The sequence below is a fragment of the Trichomonascus vanleenenianus genome, assembly GCF_965637985.1.
Source record: "Trichomonascus vanleenenianus strain CLIB 3782 genome assembly, contig: TRVA0_033S, whole genome shotgun sequence".
NCBI classification, from domain to species: domain Eukaryota; kingdom Fungi; phylum Ascomycota; class Dipodascomycetes; order Dipodascales; family Trichomonascaceae; genus Blastobotrys; species Blastobotrys vanleenenianus.
In genome coordinates this window covers 34862-61339 of record NW_027481854.1, presented here as the reverse complement: position 1 = coordinate 61339, position 26478 = coordinate 34862, and the positions used below count along the sequence as shown (strand labels likewise).

The 26478-nt window shown below is 51.1% G+C and overlaps 13 protein-coding genes across 13 annotated transcripts; 6 read left to right on the top strand and 7 right to left on the bottom strand.

The window, feature by feature from the left end:
- Positions 1-231: 231 nt before the first annotated feature.
- On the bottom strand, positions 232-618 carry TRVA0_033S00650 (uncharacterized protein; the record flags this gene model as incomplete). Its single annotated transcript, XM_076686113.1, has 1 exon — positions 232-618. The coding sequence occupies one exon, from the start codon at positions 616-618 to the stop codon at positions 232-234; it is 387 nt and encodes a 128-aa protein (XP_076539626.1).
- A 3185-nt stretch (positions 619-3803) lies between these two features.
- On the bottom strand, positions 3804-4733 carry TRVA0_033S00628 (uncharacterized protein; the record flags this gene model as incomplete). Its single annotated transcript, XM_076686112.1, has 1 exon — positions 3804-4733. The coding sequence occupies one exon, from the start codon at positions 4731-4733 to the stop codon at positions 3804-3806; it is 930 nt and encodes a 309-aa protein (XP_076539625.1).
- A 1744-nt stretch (positions 4734-6477) lies between these two features.
- TRVA0_033S00606 (uncharacterized protein) lies at positions 6478-6960 on the top strand (the record flags this gene model as incomplete). The annotated part of the gene is made up of 1 exon (XM_076686111.1): positions 6478-6960. The coding sequence occupies one exon, from the start codon at positions 6478-6480 to the stop codon at positions 6958-6960; it is 483 nt and encodes a 160-aa protein (XP_076539624.1).
- Positions 6961-8641: 1681 nt separating this feature from the next.
- TRVA0_033S00584 (uncharacterized protein) lies at positions 8642-10555 on the top strand (the record flags this gene model as incomplete). Its single annotated transcript, XM_076686110.1, has 1 exon — positions 8642-10555. The coding sequence occupies one exon, from the start codon at positions 8642-8644 to the stop codon at positions 10553-10555; it is 1914 nt and encodes a 637-aa protein (XP_076539623.1).
- A 291-nt stretch (positions 10556-10846) lies between these two features.
- TRVA0_033S00562 (uncharacterized protein) lies at positions 10847-11182 on the top strand (the record flags this gene model as incomplete). The annotated part of the gene is made up of 1 exon (XM_076686109.1): positions 10847-11182. One exon carries the CDS (start codon positions 10847-10849, stop codon positions 11180-11182), a length of 336 nt encoding a protein of 111 aa, XP_076539622.1.
- Positions 11183-11222: 40 nt separating this feature from the next.
- TRVA0_033S00540 (uncharacterized protein) lies at positions 11223-11567 on the bottom strand (the record flags this gene model as incomplete). Its single annotated transcript, XM_076686108.1, has 2 exons — positions 11223-11287; positions 11345-11567. The coding sequence occupies 2 exons, from the start codon at positions 11565-11567 to the stop codon at positions 11223-11225; spliced, it is 288 nt and encodes a 95-aa protein (XP_076539621.1).
- Positions 11568-12526: 959 nt separating this feature from the next.
- TRP3 (bifunctional anthranilate synthase/indole-3-glycerol-phosphate synthase) lies at positions 12527-13939 on the top strand (the record flags this gene model as incomplete). The annotated part of the gene is made up of 1 exon (XM_076686107.1): positions 12527-13939. One exon carries the CDS (start codon positions 12527-12529, stop codon positions 13937-13939), a length of 1413 nt encoding a protein of 470 aa, XP_076539620.1.
- A 756-nt stretch (positions 13940-14695) lies between these two features.
- Positions 14696-15670, top strand: ALG5 (dolichyl-phosphate beta-glucosyltransferase; the record flags this gene model as incomplete). The annotated part of the gene is made up of 2 exons (XM_076686106.1): positions 14696-14743; positions 14789-15670. The coding sequence occupies 2 exons, from the start codon at positions 14696-14698 to the stop codon at positions 15668-15670; spliced, it is 930 nt and encodes a 309-aa protein (XP_076539619.1).
- A 463-nt stretch (positions 15671-16133) lies between these two features.
- Positions 16134-17969, bottom strand: SAC1 (phosphatidylinositol-3-phosphatase SAC1; the record flags this gene model as incomplete). The annotated part of the gene is made up of 1 exon (XM_076686105.1): positions 16134-17969. One exon carries the CDS (start codon positions 17967-17969, stop codon positions 16134-16136), a length of 1836 nt encoding a protein of 611 aa, XP_076539618.1.
- Positions 17970-19213: 1244 nt separating this feature from the next.
- DOA1 (Doa1p) lies at positions 19214-21376 on the top strand (the record flags this gene model as incomplete). Its single annotated transcript, XM_076686104.1, has 1 exon — positions 19214-21376. One exon carries the CDS (start codon positions 19214-19216, stop codon positions 21374-21376), a length of 2163 nt encoding a protein of 720 aa, XP_076539617.1.
- A 292-nt stretch (positions 21377-21668) lies between these two features.
- YRA2 (Yra2p) lies at positions 21669-22319 on the bottom strand (the record flags this gene model as incomplete). The annotated part of the gene is made up of 1 exon (XM_076686103.1): positions 21669-22319. The coding sequence occupies one exon, from the start codon at positions 22317-22319 to the stop codon at positions 21669-21671; it is 651 nt and encodes a 216-aa protein (XP_076539616.1).
- A 289-nt stretch (positions 22320-22608) lies between these two features.
- TRVA0_033S00408 (S1 family peptidase) lies at positions 22609-24051 on the bottom strand (the record flags this gene model as incomplete). The annotated part of the gene is made up of 1 exon (XM_076686102.1): positions 22609-24051. The coding sequence occupies one exon, from the start codon at positions 24049-24051 to the stop codon at positions 22609-22611; it is 1443 nt and encodes a 480-aa protein (XP_076539615.1).
- Positions 24052-24920: 869 nt separating this feature from the next.
- Positions 24921-25921, bottom strand: TIF34 (WD40 repeat domain-containing protein; the record flags this gene model as incomplete). Its single annotated transcript, XM_076686101.1, has 2 exons — positions 24921-25753; positions 25810-25921. The coding sequence occupies 2 exons, from the start codon at positions 25919-25921 to the stop codon at positions 24921-24923; spliced, it is 945 nt and encodes a 314-aa protein (XP_076539614.1).
- Positions 25922-26478: the final 557 nt, after the last annotated feature.

Genomic DNA, 26478 nt, shown 5'->3' with positions numbered 1-26478 from the left:
TTAGGCATGAATAGCATTATATATAATTGAATCACAATGTGCCAGATGCCATTAACTACTATTATTTGATTCAACGTGCAGACGAAGAGAGCTACTACCGGTGCTCAGTAGGGATAGCTAAAAGGGCGCGTCCGGGACAGTCAGGAGTACAGTATATTTTTTTTTGAAGTCATAAGCAAAAAGAGTACAGGTACGTTAAAAACAAAAAATAATAAAAAGTCGTTAGCATCGTTAAGTTTTAATTCCTCGCAGGGTCCTGTCGACTTGGACCCAATTCTCGTTGTACTGTTCGACGACTTTGAGCAGGGCTTCGTACTTCTTGAGCACTTTGGATTTTTTCTCGCGCCCCAGCACGGCGTCCAGTACTATGCCTACGTGCTCGTTGACGGAGTCCATTAATTGCGAGTGCTTGAGCCACAGGTCGAACTTGCCAGCCTTGGAGAGGCCAAATGTGATGTCGCCTCCTTTGACAGAGTACTCTACGTTATGCTTGATGACAACGACGTTGGAGTGGACCGCGGACAGGAAGTCTTCGTGATTTGAGATTTTTTTAAGGTCTTTGGATCCCGAGGCGCTCGAGCTGCCTGAGGAAACGGACGAAAGCGTATTTCTCGACATTTGCAGATATAGGGAGAGAGAAAGCGCCCGTCGTAGGGTTGTCTACTAAAGGTTATGTCTAGAGAGGGAAACGATCGTGTGAAGGGCAGCGTACGGGCTGAGGATCCCCATTGGGCAGGCAGGCATGTATTATGCCAGCTCGCTAGCTAGGGGGGGAGGGCAGGGCCCTGGTCCTATTTGCTCGGTTCCTCTAGGACCATATGCATAATACTGTAAAAATTCAATACAGAGCAGCAATATAAATGGGATGGACGTCGACGTCCCTATATACGGGCAGAGATGGCCGATGGGCTGGTGGACCCTGATGCGGCTATGGATCCGGGAACGACATGTTGGATCATTCCACCTGGGTATCAAAAAATCGCCAGAAATACACGGACAAAATGCGCCTTTTATTTCAAGAGTTTGGTAATACATCCCACCAGGTGCGTGGATCGACAATGGCTTCCAAAACGTGGGATTGCCGCCTTCTTTTGGCTTCTTGCCGTCCAATAGGTGTGGGCGAAGCATAAGTCCTATAGCGTGCAGCCGCATATGTCTCCTAAACACCGACGCGGAGCAGCCAGCTCCGCCCAACCCTTGCTACTTTTAGCGACATACTGCTAACATGTACCCGTAGTATGTAAATTGAGAGTGTCTTAGGGGCTGATATTTCATGGCGGTTAGAAATAATACAGTAGAATACATAGGGGGAGGAATAACATGTGAATCATGAAGTGGCTAACTTTTTTTGCTTCCGGCTTTTGCCAGTGGAGTGCACCTGCATTCGGCCACTTTGTATCAAACTATGCAATGTGTAGATGAAGCGATATGTACTTTGGTTCAATTGCAGCTGTCAAAGGAGAATATTACAAAAGCTGGGCGAAAATGTATGACATAGCCAAGTAAGGGGGTGCATCCTGTCATGTAAGGAGATCATAGTACTCTAGTTTATTGGTACTACGGCAGTGTACTATGCTCTGCCATAGTTGTACTTGTGTATCAGTGTGGGTACGTGTATGTGGTATATATACGATGGTGTTGTGTGAGGTGAGGGGACGCCTGGAATATCTCAGCTTCAACTGGTTTAAGTGACTCCCGAGGAGGAAAAGAAGAGAGGAGAGCGAGGGGTATGCGAGGGCTACATGTAGGAAGATCCTATTAAAAACGGCCTGTAACAGGTCCTCGTGAACATTTCACCAACTCTATGCATTCCATACTGCCTCTACGGCAAATTCGTAAGCTGGTCGACGTGCGGTGGTTAACTGCATGGGCGCACTCCTTGTACAATGTTCTGACAGCAATATCAACCGGCAGAAACCGTTGAAACGATCCCCGCTTGCTGACGTGTCGACATGGTCGGCTAATCATCTTGTATCAAGTTTCAACCGAGACTCGAAGGTCAAAAGCAGGAGACTCAAGTGTCAAAGCAGGAGAGGCTCTCAAGCAGGGAGACTCAATTGACAAGCTACATAGGATTATTATGGAGCATAGCAATAATAATTTATTACAGTAGCTACATACATAAGTCGGAGTTTGCTCGGAGCGATGCTCAGAGTGATTCTCAGAGCAACTACAGTAGGGCATATATCCTCTACCGGTATTACATGTACTAAGGCAGGCCTGAGGCATAAACCCCGTCCCCCTCTTCCCCCAATTCTATGTGTAGTGTATATGTAGTTGTATATGTACGTGAATTACGTACGTCAACTGCCGAAACGCGTCTTGACACGTCAATCCCACGCACCTGCGGATATCGACAGCTTCATTGCGCCGCAAAATAAAGGGGCAATTCAATTTTTCAAGTAGATGAGCATACTGTCGGTTGCGTAAGATTCAACGGCCATTGTTATCTACCGCCGCCGGTGTTTGAAATGTCTGTTTGCCGCAACACCCGTCGTACCAGCTTTATTTAGTTTCTTGCTCCACTGCTGCCCACAAATATAGCCTATATAACGCGGTAAAACCGACATTCTGACAAATTCAGCATTCTGAGTGGCCGCTTTGAGGTGTGACTTGTCGAGCTAACAGCTGCACTTAATGCGGCTCGGGATATGCCTCCACAACATATGCTCTGTAGCATACCAAGCTCACTATTGTCTTTTCCACGAGAAATGGTAGAATAATTACTACATATAATTACTGTATTATCGTAGTATACAGTTATCTGGTTAGGTATGGCGAGATATCTCTACTCCCCGTAGAGACATACGTTATGAACGGGCCGGATGTAAATCCAATCATACACAGTAGCACACTACTCCATTCATAGTGCGCCGAGGAAAATCCTTTCCCCCCTGTGTTTTACTCGCTGTCGTTTATGACATACGTACGCTACATGTACAGTAGTGACTGAGTGAGTCTGTTTCACGGGTACTAGCCACGGTCGGAACCGCGCGAAACACGAGACGACGTAAGCGGGCAATACGGCCATTCACTGGTACACTGTACTGTACTGTACTTTGTAGTACCAGATACACGTATATTCTGGCGGTCAGGAATACTGCTCGGGAATTTATTATTACAAGCGCCGCGCCCTTCGCGTGCCAATCTTGAAACAGCTTTTTTAATGGTGGAGGATTTTTAGCGGAAGGCAGCAGCTTCACATGTGCGTTGAACATCCACGCGCATATCAGTGAATCGACTTGTAACAAAACAGACCCGGACAAGACACCGTATTATTATTACTGTACTGTAGTACTACTACAGTACATGTATTATGGTGGTACATTGTAGTGCAGTATGGCTTTCTATTGCAAGTCTTGTCAATGGGCGAGCCGCATGTAATCCCGGCGATCGATTCATATTCCGCGCCGAGACGAGATTGAACAATAAATTGGACAGGGGTTAGAAGCAGCTTTTACGAATGACACCGAAGAAGCATACAGGAGGATAGAATCCTGGTTCACCACGTTCCATACAGCTCGGAGGTGGGGGCGTAACTGGTTTGAAGGTCAAGCTACAGGTAGCATAGCCGCGTGAATGGCAGGGGTGGTGATCCCTGCTACAGCGTACCCATGCGTACCGCAAGACGCATGGGCCCGCTCTAAATGAGCTATGCATACATATGAGATTATTTTGGGGCCCAATACCACGGTTACTACTCAATATGAGGGCAGGGATGTAGTGGAAAACAGAAGCGGATCATTACATTCGTTACATCGTGACATAAATAAAAGTTAGTACAACCGGAGGCAGGGAGGGGATTATGCAGAGATTTTCTTCGCCAGGCGTTTCACCTTGCTCAGCTTGCCGGCCGGCTTCTTCTCCTGCGGCAGGGCCAGCATCATGTCTGCGGGAGTCTTGCGCGCCATCTTCTCAAACTCCTCGTTGAGCAACCCAAGCCCAGACGCCATGCCCCCCGCAGAGTGCTGCTGTACATCGTAGTCGTAGTAGTCGTGGATCAGCACCCGAGCCCCGCCAGCCGCCGAAGAGGTCGTCGACAGCGTGTCTGGCGAGTCTGGGAAAGACGAGGCTGCGCTGCTGCTCGAGGTGTCCATAGTCTGTACAAGCGCGTTGCGTAGCACGTTATCAAGATCCAGGTTCAGCGCCTGGACGCGCAGAGGCAGGAAGATCTCCGTGCTCGACCCCATTTCGTCGCAGAAAGCAACCTCGTTTGTACGAGGATCAACCGGCGTTGCTGGCGCGTAATTGTACTGTGGGGGCTCGTAGATGACATTCTGCTTGGTTGGAACTCCCTCTGTGCTGGTCGCGCCCGCCGTCAGCACAATGCTGGGGCTGTCGTCGATGTTCTGTGACTTCTCAAACAGCCTTCGTGGCGACTTGAGCTGGTTTGCCAAGCTGTTGGGCCCGTAAGAGGACGCGGTTGAGTTCGTAGTTATCGACGCCCTCCGCCCGAGGCTCACGGACATGCTGGAGCCGTGGCCAGAGGCGGTATTATTTGTGATGAACGGGATCATGCTCGCCATGTCGGCCGAGAATGGCGACAGTTGGGTGTCCGAGCAGTCAGAGAGCGCCATCGAGTGCACAGACTCTCGACTACTGACGCTACCATTGCAATTGCCATTGCCATTGCCCAGCATGAGCGATGATTGGGCCTTATTAAGTCTAGGCCTGTTTCGATTCTCGAGGGCCTTTTTAAGTCGGTCCGAGTTGCTTCCGTACGCAGTCGACATTTTGTTAGATAACGGGGGGAGAGAGAGTAAGTGAACGGCTGAGGTTTAAGTAGATCTCGATTTTTCGCAGGGCCGGATTGCTTCATGTCTTTATAAAACTTTCAATCCATTTGATCTTCCATGCTCGTCTCCCGGCGCATTTGCTTTTTCGGCAGGGGAAAAGAGATTGGTCTAAAACAAAAACGAATTCTGATTCATAATGTTTACTTTTCGGTCATGTAATTATTTTTTTTCACACTTCCAATAGCGCGCGCGCGCGTTGGGAGGTGCCCAAGTCATTACCATATCATCATCATCATCATCACCTCATGTACGGTTACGCGTTGAGCCTTCTAGCGGGCAAAAAGAGTGAGATAGGCTTCATATGCATGGCGCTGAGTGTAGTTCATCAAAAGGGGAACCACCATAGAGTACCCAGTACCTGTAGTATAGTGCAGTTCAATTCTTAGGAGCAGCCTGGGATATGAGAGGCTGTGCCCGGCTCGGGCGCATATAGGCCCGGGCGAGATACAGGCAGGTTTAAATACAGGGCGATGAGGGAAGGTAGAGGAAGGTAAATGGAGACTCTGGTTCTCTTAAGAATACGAGTAATTGTAAATGGCCGTTGTTGCTGACAGGTCGCATGCCATGATAGATCGATCCGGATGGTTGGTGTATTACCATCGAACAGGGTCCGGCAACATGTACGGCCTGTACTCCGTTGTAACAACCCCCGTCGATCATAGATCAAGGGGAGCGATCCGACCACGGCTAGGCAAAACTACATGAGTTCTACAGTCCCGTAGCCGGGGCAATGGCTCCGTCCAACGGCGCCGAGGCATAGCCAAGAGCCTGACTGGTCTAAGGCTTGCGTCTTCTCAAATAGGAAGACAGCCTATCGGAGAGACCCGCCGAGCTATACAGTAGTAGGTACCTAGTAGAATCATGCAGCCGCCCTAAAAACTATATAGGGATTGAGGCAAGGGGGGTCTGTTTACTATGCCTTCCCGTGCTCTACTGTACACTAGTGTATTCAACTAGGCCTGTACTGCTGGGAACACGGGAGCGAACCGTTCATAACCCATTCTTCATGCTGACAGGCCACCGTCCTGCACCTAGCTGTGACTGTAGTACGACTTTTTGATGTGGGAATGGCATGACTATTTCATTTCCTACCGATCGTGGAACAGTCCACAGACTTCTCGTCCTGTATTCATTGGATGACCTTTGCATCGCCTCTCACATTACGCCGGTATTTTCGAAGACAGAGCGGCTAACTATCGGCTAGGTAGCACATTGTACCAAAAAAAGACAAGAAAAAAAAAAAGTTCGGCAGGCACATTGATACCGGTAGACAATCGCGGAGTACAGATTCCTTGCTGCGTCTGCCATGTAGGTGCGTATATTCTCTAGCTTACTCTCTCTCTCAACGGCCCCCATTCTTTGCGCCAGTTATTTGGAGGGGTACGGCCGATGATGTATTGCGCTGGGGGCGACAACTTCCTTGATCAATTAGATCTGAACCCATGTCAAATCACATCTACACTACGTATATGTATGTATAACTTGCGTTTCTATCTGCGGCTGCGTCCATCACGATCTTTGACAGTGAAAATAATCATTCCGCTTCTAGATCTGCACAATACGCCGTTTCCAGCTTCGAGCTCTGCGGAGAGCCGCTGGGTCCGGACCCGGATTATTTTTCCTTGCCGTATACCGTTGTCGCGCTCCGTGCAGGATATCTGTAGTACTTGCTGTAGCTAACATGCCGCCGATAAAATCACGCCAGGATCCGGAGGGGACCTTTCTACTTTCGAAGTGCAATTGGAGTCGCTTCGGCGCGGCTCATCTTTCCTTCGATCAGAGAGACTCAACAGGCTGTTCCCGGTGTATTCTGCCAATATGCACCCATTTCAGAGGACTTCATGGGCGGCTCTCTATACAACCATTCAAAAAAAAAAATGCAAAAGCATATGTTCTGTACAGAAAATTTCTGGAGGTGGTTAGTGCACATTCGGGTTCTTCCGCCGCATGTAATGTAACCCTGATAATTACAGTTCCTTACATTTTATTCATGCGATGGGACATACATTATCCCTCCTCTGGTGTGCTCAGATTACGTAGAATGTCCAATTGCCTCTATTCTGGTCGATACCCTTCTCCAAATTTTCCCTTTGCTGGTTGTGAGGTTATTTCCAGTGCCACCTCGAGTTGCCATAGCTCTGCTTCGCGGAGAGATTTTGGCTAGGTGAAAGGCTTCTTTTTTGGTACAGTAACGCTATAAGAAAGATTTGGGTTGGTTCAATTATCAATGACCTACCAGGTACAACAATAGCAGTGGCATATTTCTACCTACGCAATTGAATTGATCCCTATGAGCAGAATGTGGTTCCTTTTTCTTTTACCTCCTCAGAATTTATTATAGTCATACCTGTTAACAAGTACTGATAATGGTTTCCAGATTATCTTTTCCTACGGTAATTTAAACATAGTTACTTTTCAATTTGTTATCGTACCTGCCGTACTGCAACTTTTTTTCTTGTCCGTATTACAGTATCGAACGAATCATCCAACCTAAGAATGGGAATCAACAATTAGGTTACCGTTAACTCAAATTGTCCCGTATTTTTTTGCAGCTGCTGCACCAACTGTTCTATACCATAATTTGAATACAAGTAGTGTGATGTCTCCTACTGTAATGAATATGATTTGTCACCTTTTGCTGCGCTTCACTGGGCCTACCCGTACAGTATTATATATCTCAAATGGAATGTAATGGTGACCCATCCTACTGACAAATTTCATATCTGGAGTTCTATGTTGTGGTCATAACTTAAAAAGCCAATTGCCCTTAATTACAGTGTACCTTTAGAGATACGTTCTTCAGTGACTGCACCTTATACCGTATATGGTTAGGCGACATCCAGTCACATCCGAGAGACTATTGTTATCCTCATTCCACCCTTCCCCATAATTAATCCGAAAATAATCAATGTCACGGGTACCTAGTTGTGAAGATCTCAATATTTATGTGAACCTCTTACTGCAACAGGTACTTAACAGATTTCTACCCATGATATGAAGCCCATAATCAACCCTCTATAAAACACACACACCCATAGATCAACTCCTAAAAATCCGTGATACCATAGCTTCACAAGAATCGCCAATTGTGCGAACGACGTTGTGCCAATGTCGATGTTTTTTGCTAAACATGACAACGAGCTACCCATAGAGCGAAACGACTTGTTAGATTGTACGGAGCTTACCGGTCTTCTGTGCTACCGGTATTATTTTTTCGCCAGAAGATCCATTAAATATATCAATACTTCCCATTCCATAATACATAGTATTATTTACTGCTACTGTTTCTATATCGAGTAAAAAGAAGTTTGTAACGCGTGTCTGAAGAATGGCGGAGCGCGAAGTGGACTCCCGCCAAAACTCAAACCAATATCCGGGAACAAAAAAGGGCACAAACCCTAACAATAGGAATAGGAATAGAAATAAAATACATAGCCAGCATTTATATGCAGATTTGATATAAAACTATTTAAATGACTTGTATGAAGCGGTTTGCCAAACCGTGTACGGCTTTAACCCGGGAAAAAACGCGTCGACGCGCCCAACCGTCTCTAATTAACGCGTCACTTTCAATTTAAATTGGGATCCGCGTAATTACGGAACGCGAAAATCTCATAGGCCCACACTACCAGGCCGAAGGTGCCAACCACCACCCATTATAATTTTCGCGTTCGCAATTCGGAAATAAAAGAATTTGAGACGCCCTTCTCTCTTTTTTCTCTCCAATAGCCAACACGACACGATCCGCAAAAATATTACAACATATATGGACGCGAAAGGAGAACAGAGAAGAAAGTACGAAGAAAAAAAATTGCAGCATGAGCCTTCACTTCCCGTCTCGCTCCATGCGGGTCAAAATCCTTTATACTTTTGGCACGACTTCGACCTGTCTGGCACGACTTAACTCGGTCAATGTGCCGATACAGACGTACGAAGACACGAGTTTCGGGCTTTTGGAGCTCTCGGCGTGTCTCGACGCTATTTGCATGTCCTCGCCCGAGATTGTGTCCGAGCAGAGTTTGGATTACTCGGTGTACACCGTCGATATTACTGAGCCGGACGCTCCGCTCGTCGGGCACGGCAAGCTATCGAGCTTGCGGTATCAGAATGACGTGACCATTGTTGGCAGTGTTGTACAGTCGCAAGTGCCTTTCTTCGGCTTCAAGGAAACCCTTGAGGTCACAATTAAGCTGACGCCCATCCCGGGGACAAGCTGCATAAGCAATGCCGACCAGGGCTTTATCGGGCTAGAGTGGATGGAGCAGCATCTCTCTCGCAAGAATAGTATAACCTCCAAGTCCGGCTCGGTTCAGGGAGGGGGACCCAAGCGGGGGCTCATGGATGATGACGAATTGAACGACCCGTTCCACGCTCCATGGCCGCCAAAGAAAATGTCGCGTATAATAGACCAGTCGTCGCCTGGCAGTTACCTGGCATCTAGTCCCGTCGCCTTTACCACTCCAGGTGCCCATCCTGACGACTTCCCTACAGACGAGGAGCATAATAGCCGAAATACTCCTCATCCGCTACAGGAGGTGGAGACGAACAACGCGCCGACAGTGGAGGACGAGCCAATGGACGCGCCTACTGTTTCCAGCACTACCAATTCAGCCCCATCTAGTAACAATAATAATAACGGGGCTAATACTGCCAGCGGCAACAATGACAATACCAGCAACAGTAAGAACGTGCTTACTCCGCCACTAACATCAAGCGCGAAGAAGCCCCCAGTAAAGTCGCCTACACCAGAAAAGAAGAAAGCTAAACGGGCCGCCAGCACAAGAAAGACTGCAGCTAAAGCGCGTCGGTCGAATACTGCCGGGAGTTCGCCTCCAAAGCAGACCAAACAGGCAGGCCAAAAACAGGAGGCCGAGCAACAGTCAGAATCGAACGCCAACATCCGCCAAGATGGCTTCCCACCAGATACTCTGTGCTCGAATTGCGGCGTAAACAAGACGGCGTCCTGGAGACGCGCTCGGCGCAAGGACGAAAAGACGGGCGAGCACGAGGAGATACTATTCTGCAACCCCTGCGGCCTCTACTGGGCCAAGCACCGGTCGCTGAGGCCGCGTAATTACTGGGGCAAGGAAGTACTGCCGCGCAAGCGAAACCAGCCGAACAGTGTGCTGACGGCGAACATCTTCACAGTTACAGAAGAGGAGCGCAAACGAATGGAGAAGGAGGCAATGCTAAAGCGCGTAACTACGGCGCCATCATCAACGCCGGTATCAACTCCAGCACTGCCCTCGTCCAAGACGGACGTACCACAGTCAGAGGACGCCATGCCGTCCTCGCCGACTCCGCGTCCCATGAAGCTGCCGTCGTCGCCAATTGGCGCGGTATGCGAAAACCACCACAACAAAGAGAATGTGCCTCCGAGGTCTCTGTCGTCAGACCCCGAGATAGACTCGCTATTTATGGCCCCGTTGACGCCGAAGAAGAACATCCTCTCCGAGGCGGCGATTCTCAATACCTCTCCTCCCCATACCAACAGTTCGCCCAACACCTGGCTGAGCAAGATCATAGACAAGGACTCTGACACGTTCAAGTTCCTGCTGGACTCGTCCCCCACTAAGGTGATGAGCGAGGACTTTATGGAGATGATGTCGAGCGACACAGTGGTCGAGAGCGATTCTGGCAAGCCTTTCTTCTACATGTACGACGATGATACGACTGGCAAACCGACGGCCACGAAGAAACCTACCGCTGCGAACGCTGCTGCGAGTGCTGCTAATCGGTCCCAGTCGTCTGTGCAATGATTTTTATTTTACTAACCTGTATATTACGTATGAAACCTAGCCTTTTTTTTATTGACATAAATCAACTGATTCACTATTCCATATATTATTACCGAACCATCATTTAACTGTGTCAGCTAGTACTGGGAAGCTATCGCTATGTGCCAATTGGTACTGCGGTATGTGCAAACTGGCATTAGATAACTGTTCCGGTAGCTCCGGGAAGATAGTCCGCTCGGGTCGCGCACCCCTTGTCGCCCAACTCGGGTAACTTGGGAGGAGTTGGTGATTCCCGCCGTTGCACCACACACAATGAACCTAGAAGGTACCGATTGCCATGGACAGATCGCTACGGTTGGAGGAGAGGAGATTTTAAGCACTACGGAGGACACGGAAGTAGCCACCAAGCTGAACAAGCTGACTACGGCCTTTGTCGAAACAGATACGCTAGCATATTCATTGAAACTGGGCAGCATTAGAAAGATTGTGACCTGCTCGCGAGCAAGCGGAAGCGAAGAAGAATACACAGTGCAGAGCAAAACGGAGAATCAGTCGGGTGCATTGCTCAGCACCGTCGTGGGGCCGTCTCTGCAAAAGACGCTTGTTGCCGATGGAGTCATGAAGGAAACCACTCTACAGATCTTATAAACACTTTGACTCGCCAAATACCCCCGGAAGGCCCATCTCATCATGCATAGAAGATCTCCTTGTTTTTATGGTAATAGTTGAGCGCTCGGTCCAGGGCCGCGATATCTAACTCGTTAGCTCCGCTATATATACACATGCATTTTTGTTTAATGGATAACTTACCAAAGTCTGTGCCAAAGTCCGTAGCCGAGAGCATTTTAATGCTCAGGTCCTGGTTTATCTTACCCACAACCTCGTAGAACCGGCCAATCTCAAAGTTTGCGTCCCGAATGAGATCGACCTCGACCTCCCCGGAAGCGTCCAGCACGCACTTGTCGCCGTGCAGCGACTGGACCTTGCCAACAATCCGCACAGTAGGAGCCGTGTTGACGAACTCCTGTCGCATCGAGGCGTTGATTCTTGGGGTAACGAAATCACTCATTTTTTACGCGTTGTATGGTTTCGTGTTCAAATTGGAGTTGTGGCAACGCGTCGAATAATTCACCGCCATCTCTCACTCCCCCTGCGCACGCGTCATTAGCAGACGCGTAAATCGCGATATCTCAGCGCGCCATATGGTACAGTAACACTCTACTGGAATACTTAGATAGTAGAGCTACAACTAGTCTACTTGGGGGGCCAGCCCCTCAAACTCTCTGTAGCTTGGTTTCGCCGAGAGTCTGGCCGTTCTGAACGGATTCAATGTAGCTACCGTGCAATGAAGTTTGTGGGGGTCTCTCTGGATATTCGAGTGTTAATTTAATCGCCAGCCTCTGATGTTAATTTTATAATAAAATCGATACTTGAATGTCTGCCCTAGCTGTCAGACGTGATTGAGGTCTCCTAGATCGCTTAAATCCGGTTACAAAGTCATACTTATACAAGCTCACCGAGCACCAATGGCATTGAAGATATCAATTGCAGCCAATTTTTTCCTATAGAAGGATTGCACAACTACATCATAGGTAATATAAGCTCAGTTAAACATCATCTTTATAGAGCCTTTTGATGTAATTAGTAAATGACCTTATTGGACTGTTAACTCCAGGGCCCCCAAGTCAATTGAAGACGAGGAGCATCCGCAATAAATGGCCTGCGAGGAAATAGTTTACAATGAACGTCTTAAGGCATATTCCACCAAACACACTGCTAGCAGTTTCACAATTTTTCCATTTTCCCACCTGGTATTTTCCTCTGTCCATACCTTTATTTGAGTCGCTTCGGATACCGGCAGTAGGATCACTTCAGCATTCGGGATGACTAATCCGACGACCCGTCTCGGCTGAAAATTGAAAATTCAGCTTGATTCGACCTGCTATTTCAAGGGAAAGCTCTGCGTTTAGGCTATTAACGTGATTCACAAAAATGCTGGTGTGTATGATAGATAACTACGACTCGTTCACCTGGAACCTGTACGAATATATCAGTCAGCAGGGCGCCCAGGTCGAGGTGTTCCGAAACGACACCATCACTATTGACGAATTGGCCAAGCTGAACCCAGACCGGATTGTCATCTCGCCTGGCCCGGGCCACCCGACGACCGACTCTGGCATTTCGTGCGACGTCATCCGCCACTTTGCTGGCAAGATCCCCATCTTCGGGGTGTGCATGGGCCAGCAGTGCATGTACACTGTGTTTGGCGGCGACGTTGGATTCGCTGGTGAGATCGTGCACGGCAAGACCTCGACGATTACTCACGACAACAGGGGTGTATTCAAGGACCTTGCGCAGGATATCGCCGTTACTCGGTACCACTCGCTGGCCGGCAATCCGACGTACGTCCCGGACGAGCTCGAGGTCACGGCGCGAAGCGACAATGGTATCATCATGGGCGTCCGACACAAGAAGTACACAGTCGAGGGAGTCCAGTTCCACCCGGAGTCCATTCTCACCGAGTCGGGTCACCAGATGATCAAGAACTTCCTCAATGTTGAGGGCGGCACCTGGGACAAAACCCAGTCAGCCAAGGAGCAGTCTATTCTCGACAGAATTTACGCACAGCGACAAAAGGATGTGGCTGAGCTGGAGCAGATCCCAGGCAAGAGCATTGAGGACCTTCGCAAGTCCATTGAGGTTGGTCTTGCGCCAAAGCAGATTGACTTTGTCGAACGCCTCAAGGCTGGGTCGCACAAGATTGCCCTCATGGCCGAGATCAAGCGAGCCTCGCCGTCAAAGGGTCCCATTGCTATGCACATTCACGCTCCAAGCCAGGTGCGAACCTACGCCGAGAGCGGAGCCGCGACCATCTCCGTGCTGACCGAACCACACTGGTTTAAGGGTTCTATCGAAGACCTGCGGCTGGCCCGGCTTGCTGTCGACAGCGTGGAGAACCGGCCGGCGATTCTGCGCAAGGAGTTCGTGTTTAGTGAGTACCAGATCTACGAGGCCCGACTGGCGGGCGCCGACACTGTGCTGCTTATTGTCAAGATGCTCAACGATGACCTGCTTAAGCAACTGTACGACTGCTCTGTGCTGCTGGGTATGGAGCCATTGGTAGAGGTTGCCGACGCTGACGAGATGACTCGGGCGCTCAAGCTTGGGGCCAAGGTGATTGGTGTCAACAACCGAGACCTGCATTCTTTCAATGTGGACATGAACACGACGACCTCGCTTGAGGCGATGGTGCCGGAGGGAACGATCCTTGCGGCTCTTAGTGGCATTTCCTCCAAGAAGGACGTTGAGGTCTACGCCAAGGGCAAGGTCAACGCCATTCTTGTTGGCGAGGCACTCATGCGGGCCAAGGACACCAAAGCATTCATTGCCGAATTGATCAACTAATCGAAACTGGCCGGTGTATTTGTAAGCTAATCAATTATTCGTAATTCATCTTCTATGTTCCTAGTCCGCTTCACCGACTAGTCAATAGGATATGTAATAAATCATAGTATCTGACCACACTAGCAGATCATAGAGCGTGATATATCAAGATAATCATATTTCAGGAGATAACAATCAGATACATACCTATACAGTAACTTGTTTAATCCATTGACCTAATTACGGATCTAGCCGGTGGCTCTCAATGGAGTAATTGATCTCGTTTCAATACACCACCGAGGCCCCCTTCTAGCTACTTTCAAACACAAACTCAAGGTATAATCATACCTGGTAGTATTAAGCAAGCCATGAAGCGGCAAGCAATTTTGTTACATCTGGCTTCATTTGGAAAATAGGCAATGATTTTAATCAAGATCATTGTTATATGTAGATTACGGTACACGTATTACCGATATCACCAGAGCACAATCAGCGAGGGGTAGACTCCCCCTGAAAATCATCAACGAAAACTGTAATAGCCCACATAATATACCGGTAATAATCATATCTAGTAGCTCTACGAAAGTTGCATAGAAGCTCTAGGTTAGTCCCTACGACTCGCACAGCAAGCTACACCCTCAATACAGCTGGCAAGGTGGGGCCCTCCGTCGTGAAACCAAGTTTGCTTCGCCCAGGGGGAGAGGGTCTGAAAAAAACGCGCACCCGAGATCACCGACAATACGTGTCACCACTTCACCTCCCCCCCCTTCACGCACAATGAGCTTGATCCAACTGATATTGGCTGCTCTGGCGGTCTACATTCTTGTAAGTATTTCCTCGGGAGAACTGGCCAAGATGCTAATGAGGTAGGTGTATCTGGTGGTTGTGCTCCTCAGCCATACCCCGCGGCATCCTACTGCCGCCGAGGGCAGGTACCTGACGACCACGGCTGGCGGAGTCTCGGAGCCCCTGGAGGACACGGAAGGCGAGTTTCTCAGCTTTTCGCTTGTCATTCCGTGCTTCAAAGAGACTGAGCGGCTCGGCATCATGCTCGACGAGGCTGTACCTCTGCTCGAGGACAAGTATCCCAAAGGGGACTACGAGATTGTCTTAGTCGACGACGGATCTCATGACGGCACGGCGCAGTGTGCGCTACAATGGGCCGTTGACTCGAAGCTGAGGCCAGGCACCATGCGTGTGTATCAGCTGGAGCAGAACCGGGGAAAGGGTGGTGCTGTTTCGCACGGTATGAGGCATGTCCGCGGCCGCACGGTACTGTTTGCTGACGCCGACGGGGCTACGAAGTTTTCGGATTTCAACAGGCTGCTCGAGCGGTTAGAAGGAGGATACGAGGTGGCCATTGGTTCCCGGGCGCATCTGGTGAGTACAGAAGCCGTTGTCAAGCGGTCGTTTATCCGGAACACCCTGATGCGCTGTCTCCATTTATTAGTGTATATGACAGGCGTGCGGACCATACGGGATACCCAGTGCGGGTTTAAGATGTTCACTCGAGAGGCGGCGCACAAGATCTTTCCGTATCTGCATACCGAGCGGTGGATCTTTGATGTTGAGGTTTTGCTCATTGCGAACAAGAAGGGGATGCGAATTGCCGAGGTTCCGGTAAGCTGGCACGAGGTCCAGGGGTCCAAGATTGTCATTGCCAGGGACTCCATTTTCATGGCCATTGATCTGGTTGTCATGCGGGCCGCGTACATGCTCGGCATCTACAACGAGAAGAAACTGACGCTTTAATTTATTATAGACTTGAAAATCTGGGATTTCCAGAATTGCATTGAATTACACTTCGAAGCCTGGGATCACACTTGAAATATGTTCAATATCTGAGATTGCACTTCAAATCCGCTCAATACCTGGGACTACAGTTGAAAACCTGGATCACAATTCAAAATCTGGGATAGCTGTTCCAAAACTTGGTATTAGATTTGTTCAAAATCTGGAATGGTTAAAGGTCACACTTAACTGTAAAACAAAAATACTGGTAAATTAATAAATGACCATTTACGACATCTGGTAAATGACATCTAGCGGTGTTTCGAGGCCCTCGAATACGCTCTACTAGTGTAATGCAATGGGGGACCTAGAGCAGTGAGTGAGGGAATGGGGAAGAGAGAGAGAGAGAGAGAGAGAGATGGAGTGAGGGAATGAGGTGGAGAGTGAATGAGAAAAAGGATGTGTAAGAGATTGAATGAATAGTCTATGCCTGCTTTTCAATTCGCGCGGCCGCCTCCTTGAGAGGCTTGCCAATTTCATGCCAGATCCAACCCTTGCTCGATCCGTCCCGGCCATGCGTCTCAACCTCCTGGATATAGTCCAGGTTGCAGAGCCGCGGCCAGTTGACATATTGAAGGCCATTCTTGATGAGCGACCGCGTGCAATGAACGAGTACGGCAGCCCAGAACATGAGGAAGAGCCGGTTGACCGTAGCCGGAGCGTCCTCTCGCGGGAACCAGATACCAGCGCCAATCATAATGATGCTACCATAAATGATATACGGCACGCTCTGAGTCCACACCGGTCGCACGTCAAAGAACGGAGATTCTACCGCCTCGTAGGACAGGTAATTGCCCAGAAATAGGTCATAGCCGTCCTGGCGTGGGCCGTCATAAAAGTTGTTCTTGAAGTACCGCACAATAGAGTTGCCCAGGTCCTGGAGGGCGCCCCGTTTCGTGCGCCTGCCGTGTCGAGTGAAATCGGTCTTCAGTGCGCCAGTGCCCGAGTAGGCGCACGACACGCCGTCTGCATTGTCGGCCCAAGTGTTTCTAAACACGTCCGCAAACTCCGGGTCGGTCTGCTCCCACGGGCCAGTAGAGTACCCAATGGCGTCGAGTTGCGATTGGAGCACCCACTTCGCGATCTGGCTCTGCACGACGTTGGTCCGGTCGAGGCAGTCCATGCAGTTGGTTCGCACGACGCCGTTCTGGATTGTCTTGACGTGGATGCGACGTTCGCCGCCGACAGTCTCGTACTTGGCCTGAAACCATCCCTCCTCACCCATGCCCAGCTCGAGAAGCCTGTCAATGAGGATGCTGACGCGGTGCCACCGCATCTTGGAGCACTCGTGGTGGAAGTCAAAGTAGACGTACTCTAGCTCGCCGTTGCCGAGACTGTCGACCAGAGTCTCGTAGGCTCGCTTGACGGGCAGTTCGTAGCCCGACTGGTTGACTAGATTGACCAGGTAATTCTTGCCGTACAGGTCGGTCTGTTCCTGGAAGTGCTTCCGAGCGCTCTCGATGGGAGAGGCGCCAAACCGCAGCAATGGCTTGTACTTGAGGTTGTTCACCTCGCCCCAAAACGCGGGAACACTGCCCCGCGTCTGCACGTAGCTGAAGATATCCTGGTCGGTGACCAGCAGCTGCTCTGTCTCGTTGTAGTTGGCGACGTGGCCATCCTCGTCGATCCCCCGGCGGAAGTACCGCGTGCCGGCTCGGTAGCGACTGCGTCGCGAGATAATGCCAAACGTCACGGGGAATCCATTAATTGTCGTGTCGTGGAGTGACAGAACGCCGTAGAGCATGGGCGTGATGAACTCGCCGACGACGGGGTTGGGCTCGGCAGCCGCCATGAGGTCTTGCGACACGTAGTGGTTCCAGAAGAACCGCTCGTCGGCGACCTGCCACAGATAGGCCCCATTACGTGAGGACTGGCGCTGGTACGCGTTCGTGAGGTCCCATGTCGGCGAGAAGTAGAGGGTCGCTGCGGCGAGGTGGTTCTCGATGAGCCGCAGGTACTGGGCCTCCGTCTCGTCCTTGACCTTCCACTCGCGCAGCGGCAGCAGCTCGAACTTTTCGGCACGGTAGATGGCGTGGTTCTTGAGGTGCCCGGCCTCGTGGGCCTTGGTGCACAGGATGAGGTAGCGCGTCGTGCGCAGCCGGATGAGGCCCACAATGGCCACGGCGGACTCTCTGCCGCTCATGCTCGCCGACGAGACGACGCTGATCTCGCCATCCGGTTTGGATATCTGCAAAACGGTGAGCGGATCGTCCGCCCGGCAGATCTTGATCGCTCGCTGCTCGTTGCTGACGAAATACATCTTACCCCGTTTGCTGGTCTTCGGAGCAAATTACGTGAAGTGTTTGGGACTCCGAGGCGCCTCGTGAAATTTCACTCAGGGGGTACCGCCCCCTATGCGACTGCTTAGTCCACCAAGAAGGGCCATTTGTTACAGTATACCAGGATACTGAGAGCAAACAGCTAAAAATTGGCTTTGCAAGCCATGCCATTTACTAGCAGCTCTCTTCCGTGCTGCCGGTATGATCTATATATTGCGATGGGAGTGTCATAGTAACCTTCCGTAAGGGGGTAGTTACAGCTGTTACGGCGTAAGCAGGTTTCAGAACGACCGGGAACACAGCGTTCTCAGATCTGCTTCCACGCTTCCACTCCCGTAACTTATCTCCGCCGCAGGCCCGCACCGTAACCCGTAACTGGGGCTCTGCCCCAAACCCCCTCCTTCCCCGGATAGTCCTTCAGTGCTATATAGCACTCACCGGACTGCCGTACATAACAGTGACAGGCTTGGCAACTACAATGGCTATACCCAAAAGCTGCTAACTACCCGGTATTATGCTAAGAAAATAAGATTTATTCAATGTTCTATCCAGCTTGCATTGACCACAGCATCAAGTGGTAATCCACCGTAGCCCCCTCTAAATATTTGTTTGCCGTATACATAACTTATAGCTTTCTGGTGAGACACTTCAACGACACCAGAATATCTACATACAACTTAGGGCTTATCGAGGATGTCATTGTATGCGGTACTATGGCCATTAATAACCTTACTCCCCACAATTGTATCTTTTGCCATGTTACAGCTCTAATGCATGATAGTACTCTGTACTCTACTGGCACTAACATAGTCATCATGGGAGCTGTCGACTGTAAATGTACTAAATTGAGACCAGACATATTTGTATTAACAGATATTTTCGCTTAAAGCCATAAACTACGCCCCCATTAACTAATTCAGTTTGTCGGTACAGTATTATCATTCAAATGTAGCCATGGTTGTCTCCTATCAAACTGCAATAGTGTCTAATGCAACAAACCCGACGCGGAGCATCGCCACCGGGGGTCTGGGGTCTGGAGGGGGGGGGGATGGCCCCCCAGGTGACGGGCTCTTCAGTAAGTTCCCTGGAAAGCAATCCCCGTTAGGGTCCACTGTGGGCGGTGAACGTTCCGTGCCATTCTCTTCGTGCGGGTATTGGTGGCGCGGCTGGGGAGTGTCCCCGGTGCATCACGAACGGCGACAGGAGACAACCACACAGCAACAGAATGGGCGACAAGAAGCAATACAAGCTGAGCCGAACACTTTCGGGCCACGAGAGCGACGTTAAAGATGTGGCGTACCTCAGCGACGGCACTGTGTGCTCGGTGTCGCGGGACCTGACGTGCCGCGTGTGGAATGGCCGCGAGTCCGCTGTGGTGTACCACGCCACGAAGTACCTCAACAGCGTCGCCGAGGGGGGCGGGTATGTGTACGCGGGCGGCCTTGAGGGCTCAATTGCCGTCGTAAAGAGCGGCGAGGTGGCTACAGCACTGTTGGGTCATGAGGCCAACGTGTGCGCCCTGCACTGGAAGGACGGCGTCCTGGCGAGCGGGTCGTGGGACAAGACGGCCCGCGTGTGGAAGGACAACGTTCTCCGGTACGTGCTCCACGGCCACGATGCCGCCGTATGGGGCGTGCTCGTGCTCTCGGCCGACGAGCAATTGACCGCCTCGGCGGACTGCACCATCAAGTTGTGGCACCAGGGCCAGGCGGTCAGGACCTTCGCGGGCCACTCAGACGTCGTGCGCGGGCTGTGCCCGGTAGGCAATGGGCGATTTGCCAGCTCGTCGAACGACGGGACGGTTCGGGTGTGGGACATTGAGTCCGGCAAGACGGTTATGGAGCTCGCCGGCCACACGAGCTTCGTGTACAAAGTCGTATACAACGAGGCCACTGGCGAACTAGTCAGCTGCGGTGAGGACCGGTCGGTGAGAGTATGGGACCGCAATGGCAAGAGCGTGCAGGTCATCACGCTGCCGGCGACTTCGGTGTGGTCCGTGGCGCTTCAGGGAGACGATTTGGCCATTGGGGCTAGCGATGGCAAGGTCCGTGTGTTCTCGCGCGATGTCGCCCAGTGGGCCAGCGAACAGGAGTTGCAGGAGTTCGCTGAAGCGGTGGCCCACTCAGGCATTGGCAAAGACCAGGTCGGCGAAATCAACGAGCGGGATCTCAAGGACGCCTCCATCCTCAATGGCTCCGGCGACGCAGAGGGACAAGTTGTCATGATCAAGACCCCGCAGGGCGTAGTCGAAGCCCACCAATGGAGTGGCGGCGTGTGGCTCAAGATTGGCGAAGTCGTGGGCTCTTCCAGCACGGGGACCAAGAAACAGGTCTATGAGGGCAAGGAATACGACTATGTGTTTTACGTCGACGCAGAAGAGGGCCGCCCGCAGCTGGCGCTGCCGTATAACACGACAGAGAACCCTTATGATGCGGCGCGGCGGTTCCTTGAAAAATATGAGTTACCCCAGAGCCACCTCGAGGAGACGGCGCGGTTCATTATCAAGAACACCGAGTCGGTAGACCTCAGTTCCGGGCCAGTGGAGGACCCATATGGCACGCGGTACGTACCTGGGAACGCCGCCGCTTCATCCTCTCAGACCAAGCTGCGTGCGGCTCAGGTTAAGCTGGCGGTAGTGCCATACACGGAGTACGTCAAACTAGCAACCTTCCAGGCCGAGCCCATCCTCAATGCGCTTCGGGCGAACAACGACAAGCAGCCTGCGGAGAAACAGCTCTCGAGTTCGGACCTGGAGGAGGTTTCCAGCGCCCTCAGCAACGTCAGCGCTTCTAATGCTGGTGTTCTCATCAAGCATAGCTCGCACATGGTCAATTCGTGGCAGCCGGCCGACATGCTGCCAGCGCTGGACATTCTACGAATAGCTGTCGCGTACCACCCATCGCCTCCCGCGGTGGCTGTCATCCAGATGATCTTTTCTACGCTCGACCCGGGGGTTCCTAAACATGCTCTACTGTCGCTGCGAGCGCTGGTCAACTTGTTTTCGAACAGTGAGGGCCGCAAGCTGGTCAAGTCCGCCCAGGTAATGCAGACAGCGACTGATACGGTCCAGGCGCTCATGGCGGGCACCCCGTCGGCACCAATCTCCATTGCCGTGTCCTCTCTGCTTTTAAACTACGCCGTGCTATTTGGCACCAACTTTGAGCAGTCGCTCTCACTCCTCGACAGCATTGCTGCATTCACAGCCAAGTCGACCTCGCCAGAGGCAGACTACCGGGCGCTTTTGGCGCTCGGCACCGTGCTGGCTAACAACCGCATGGACGAAGTCCAGCAATCCGTCAAGAATTCCACCATGCTCGACTGGGCCAACGCTAAGGCGACAGAGGACCGCTCCCGAAAGGTGCTCAATGATATTAACCAACTCGTTTAGAACTATTTATCCTAGAACCTTTTACCAGGCTTCTTCTCAAATTTACTACTAAATGCTTGCAACCCGAGGAACTCCTCGTATCAATGGTATTCGAGGGTCGGCTTTCGTTACAGTTTAACAAAGTTTTTCGTTACAGAGCTCCGAACCGCTTGTCGAACGCTCGTTACAGTTATTGTACAATGTAATTCACCATTTGAGATTGGATAAGATTGGCTAGAATACAAAACGCGTCCCAGTTGCTTCGTGGAACAGTGGGTATGGATTAAGTTAACAAAAAAATAGATAAAAAGCGTCAATCAACGACCATTTCGTTAGTAGCGTCGTTGGCTTTTAGCGCCGAAGTGGAAGGCTCGGTGGAGACAGCCTCGTCCGTGTTGCTAGGAGCATCTCCAGTCATGTATGCGTCCAGCTCTGCGTCCAATTCCTCCGCCGTCTTGATTCGTCGCTTAGACGTCTTGGGACGCTCTTCTCTCGCCTTGGGCGGATTGCTGCCGCGGTCCCAGTCGCGCCGCGGGCGCCGCAGGCGCTGCGAGAAGTCGTTGCCCTTGAAGCGCTCGTGGAAGTACCCGTGCGCCATGACGATAGTAATGGGCTGGCCCGCGGCGGGCTTGCCGTTGAACCGCCGGATAGCCTCGTGTGCGTCGTCCGAGTTCTCAAACGTGACCCACGCGTAGCCCTCGGACCGCCCCGACCGGTCGTACTGGATCTTGATCGACTTGGTCGGGCCGACTTGCCCGAACAGGCCCTCGAGGTCGTTCTCGTTGAGGCTGTAAAACAGATTCGAGATCATGATGGTCGACCCCCGAGGCTTGCGCCGCTCGCTATCGTTCCGGTCGCGCCGGTCGCGTCGGTCACGGCCCCTGGCATGTCGCTTTCCGACTCGGCCGCCGTGGCCCCGGTCGGACACCTTGCCGGCAATAATCTCATCCAGCGATTTGTCCATCGTTGTGTAGGGCCCCGTGTGCTCAGCTGTCACCCCTCGCTTACCCTTGGCCGCGGCGACCCAGGGCGATGGAAAATCAAATGTCCCGCCGCGCGCCCTACCCCGGCCAGACTATGCACACCGTGCATAACTGTACCGCCAAGGTCTAGATGATATAACAGTACAATCAATTGAGAGGCCAATTCTCCGCGTAGCGGAGCTACGGGGTCTGGGGCTGGCCCCAGTAAACATCACCAGGATCAATAATATTTACGCCTTTGCGGAAATATCCTCAGGATGAATAAGGTATCTACAGTTTTGCCTTGATGACCGGTGGATCAAACTCCTCACTGTGGGTCGCTTCCAATTGCCAGAGATCCTGCACCCTGGGACTGATCTCAGCGAACTCTGTGTCCTGCATGACCAACGCTTGTCGGATAAGATCCACAGGGATAACAAACGTCATGGTCGGGATGATCTCGCCAGTGTCGACTTTACCGTTGGAGGCCATAATACCCACCAATTCTCCCCTGGCATTGAGCACGGCACCTCCCGAAGAGCCGTTCCAGCAGCCCGAAGAGCAGACTAGCAGTGCAGGGGATGGGGTGGTCGACTCCGTTTGCAGAGGCATCTTGACTACCTTCGAGACATGTCCTGTCGACAGCAGCGGGCGCACTCCCAGATTATGGGGGTAGAACATGCCGAAGCCAATTGATTTGACAGGGTCTCCAGGAGACACAGTCGATGCGCTTAATGGCACGAAGGCATAGTTTCGTACAGGGTGTTTAAGTTTGAGGACGGCGAGGTCTAGCCCTTTGAACGGGATGCTGGCGAACTGGAGGGGCACACTGTGCCGCTCAGAGAACCACGCCGTGACACCGTGAGGGTTCTCTTCGATTACATGTGCGTTCGTCACTATTGTATCTGGCGATACGAGCACGCCAGACCCCCAGATCATGGCCGGGCCTATTTGTCTCTTGACTAGGAGCGCGACTACGCCGTGGAAGTCGGACATGGAGACACTCTCAACACCGCTTGCTTTGGAAGCGGTCAAAGCAGGCGCCTTGATAGAGATGCTTTCTAGTTCTTTGGCGATCTGGGCCCACGGCACAATAATGGTCAGGGAGCCCTCGCCGTTGGACTTGACCAGGGATCCGACCACGAGGCCAATCGACTGGTTCTCGGGGCCATCTAAGAAGGCGATCCCACCATTCATGCCGTCAAGGAACCGCGTGTCGCAGAGCATGACGTAGCGGTTATTATGAGTGATGGTGCCATGGGTCCAGTACCCGAGGAACACGGCTGGATTGACACCGGCGAACGGCGAGCTGTGGATTTTGACCCTGGAGAACCCTCTTTGCGGCGCGACCGCAGTGAATGGCGTCAATTGTGACAGAGACGCTTTAAGCGACTTGCGGGACCCCCGATTCACCGCTTTGAGGATGGAGATGGTGACCTTGCTGCTCGGATGCACCGTGTAGCTGTCGCTGAACTGGGCGAGGAACTTGGTGGTCACAGAAACGGTCCGCACAGCTACCACCTGCACGGTAACCCATGCGATGCGGTCCGGCGTGATGAGGCTTTCTAATGTCGCTCGGATCTTGCTCCTGGAGTTCGAACGCAGCATCGGGCTGGCTGCGACGAAGTACCCGATCTCGGGGTTCCCCTTATAGCCGAGGAACGTCGCGGAAATGAACCGCCGAGACTTGTCCACCTCTATAGAAAGCGCTGCTGGGGAGTAGACCCATGACATTTGTTGAAAAGCGTTATTGGAAACCTGGTGGAGGAGGGAAAGGTCAAAAGTTCATATGCCCCCCCCCCCCCCCCCCCCCCCCGGGGTTGTGTGGGGTTAGCCCGACTACCGATGTGCCGATACCGTATTCACGTACCTAGGCAGTTGAGATACTTGGGCACCACCGATCCAATCAAAGTGGAAAAATATGCATAGGATTATTGCTTTAGACTTTGGCGTAGTTTTGGTTACTCATTATATAATTTTGGTGGTCTACTGAATAGCTAATGATATACTGGCACAGACAGTGGTAATGGACCTTTTTGTACATTGTACCTAACGATATGTAGGGAATAATACATCGTTCGAATGCCCGATGATAAACAGTACGCAATATAAGTTCTGCCTAATGACGTGGTACTTATACCGTGTAGTAGAGCTTTCGAATGGTGGGATCGTCTTGACATACCACAGGTACCGGCGCTACCAAGTAGACTACCGTTACAGTAGTCCTACAGGTACTTCGTAGGTAGTTGCCAATTGCCAAGTAATAAATCATTCAAAAAGTACATAGAATAGCAATACCCAGAATCAAAAGATCGAGAGAATATTCGTCCAATAGCGGCTGTTTTGCACCAAGTATGGATTAGCCAAGTACCGGTAGACGAAGTGCCAGTTGGCCAAATGTTGTACAGCGAATGTCATAATAATTAAAAACACGAAGTATGTAGAATGATTGAATGAATTGTGCCGAGGGCTGTCCCCTCGATCAGTGTATTGGCAGTAATGGGGGTCCGCTGATGCGGAGAAGTCTATTAAAAAGGCTATGCATGCTTCAACTATACATTATTCATTAGATCTGGAAAGGATGAGTTCGTTTCTTGTCATGGTCAGTTGGACCACAGACCGTAGGGCCCAATTGTCGTTTTCCACAGCCGCACTGTGCCATCTTCGCTGCCCGATGCAACCAGACACCCGTCCGGTGAATACTTAATTGCATGAACAGGGCCATGGTGACCCTTGGAAGTCTCCAGAAGCTCTCCGTCGCGCTCAAAGCTGTGCAGCCTGATCCACGGATCGGAAGAAGAGCCCGTCATGAAGTGCGTCTGGTCGTTACTCAGCGTTACTGCGCTCACAGGATAATCTAGCTCAATCTGCTTGATAATCTGTCCTGTTACACTGTGAATAACATAAACTGTAGATCCTCCGGCCGTTACTAACCAGTCATTGGTGTACTCCACCTGGCCCACGCCGACACCAATATCCACCGTGTTAATAAGCTTTGGCGTGTCACTGATGTCCCACCACTGGAATTGGCCACTATGCGAGACGGTTATAACGAGGCTTCGTGCGATCCACAGGACAGACCTGATTGGGGCCGAGTCCACCTCCCACTGCGTGACGACCTGAGCTGTCTTCGTGTTCCAGATACGAATGACCGGCTCGTGGCCAGCAGTGATAACGAGAAACTCAGGAGAGTCATTATAGCTCGCCCGAGTGGCGCCAAGCGCGAAATCACACGTCCTGGCGATGTGTTTGTGCGGCAAAGACGCCAATTGCGACCCGTCCGAGGTGTCCCACAGGATCACAGAAAAATCGGCGCTCGCAGTCAATGCAAAAGCCCCATCCTCGGACAGCTTCGAGCACCATATAGCGCCCTTATGACCCAGGAAGGTGCCTATCCAGTCGCCGGTGACGCCATCTCTGAGCATGGGGTTGCCGTCTATATATAGCATCAAGTTAGCATCGCATGCTTTGGTGGAGGGAGGCTGAGCTTACCTTTGCATGCTGAGATTAAATAGGGTGACGAAATGTCATTCGACGAAAATGCTAGATCAGTCACAGGGCGCGAATGCCCCGTACAAGTCAGTGGAACCGCTTTGACCGACATTCCACCGATTTTTTTTTCTGTGGAAAGTGAGGTTGTGTCTAAGATCGCGAGATCGAAGGTGATCCCTACCGACCGGCGAGCGCACTGACCACTAGCGTCCGTAGCATTCATGTGCTTGACTTGGGAAAAGGGGGGGGGGGGGGGGATATAATTGGTATTTGTTCTGCTTAAATTGCTATCTATCTAGAGGGGTGTTTTTTTTAATGACTGCTTCAATGGTCTATTTGTCTGTTCGATACGGGATGAGCCCCGTGCGGCTGAATTATGTGAGATCTGCCAAATACGAGATGTCATTACTTCAATCGTTTGAAATTATTACATTATCTCCAGTGTATTATATAAGGCTACCAATAAAGCTAGAAATTGAAAGTTACCAGCCCAATTAAATAAACTGCACCGGCCAAAGCAATTGAAGCTGCAGCCAAGGAGCGTGGACGATAGCATAGCTACTTCTATGGTGCTACATAATGATAATGAGAATGACCTTGACTCAAGTCCGTTGCCTAGGACAAAGGAGGACTAGTCTAAGTACATGAGTTTCTATATAGCTTATCAAA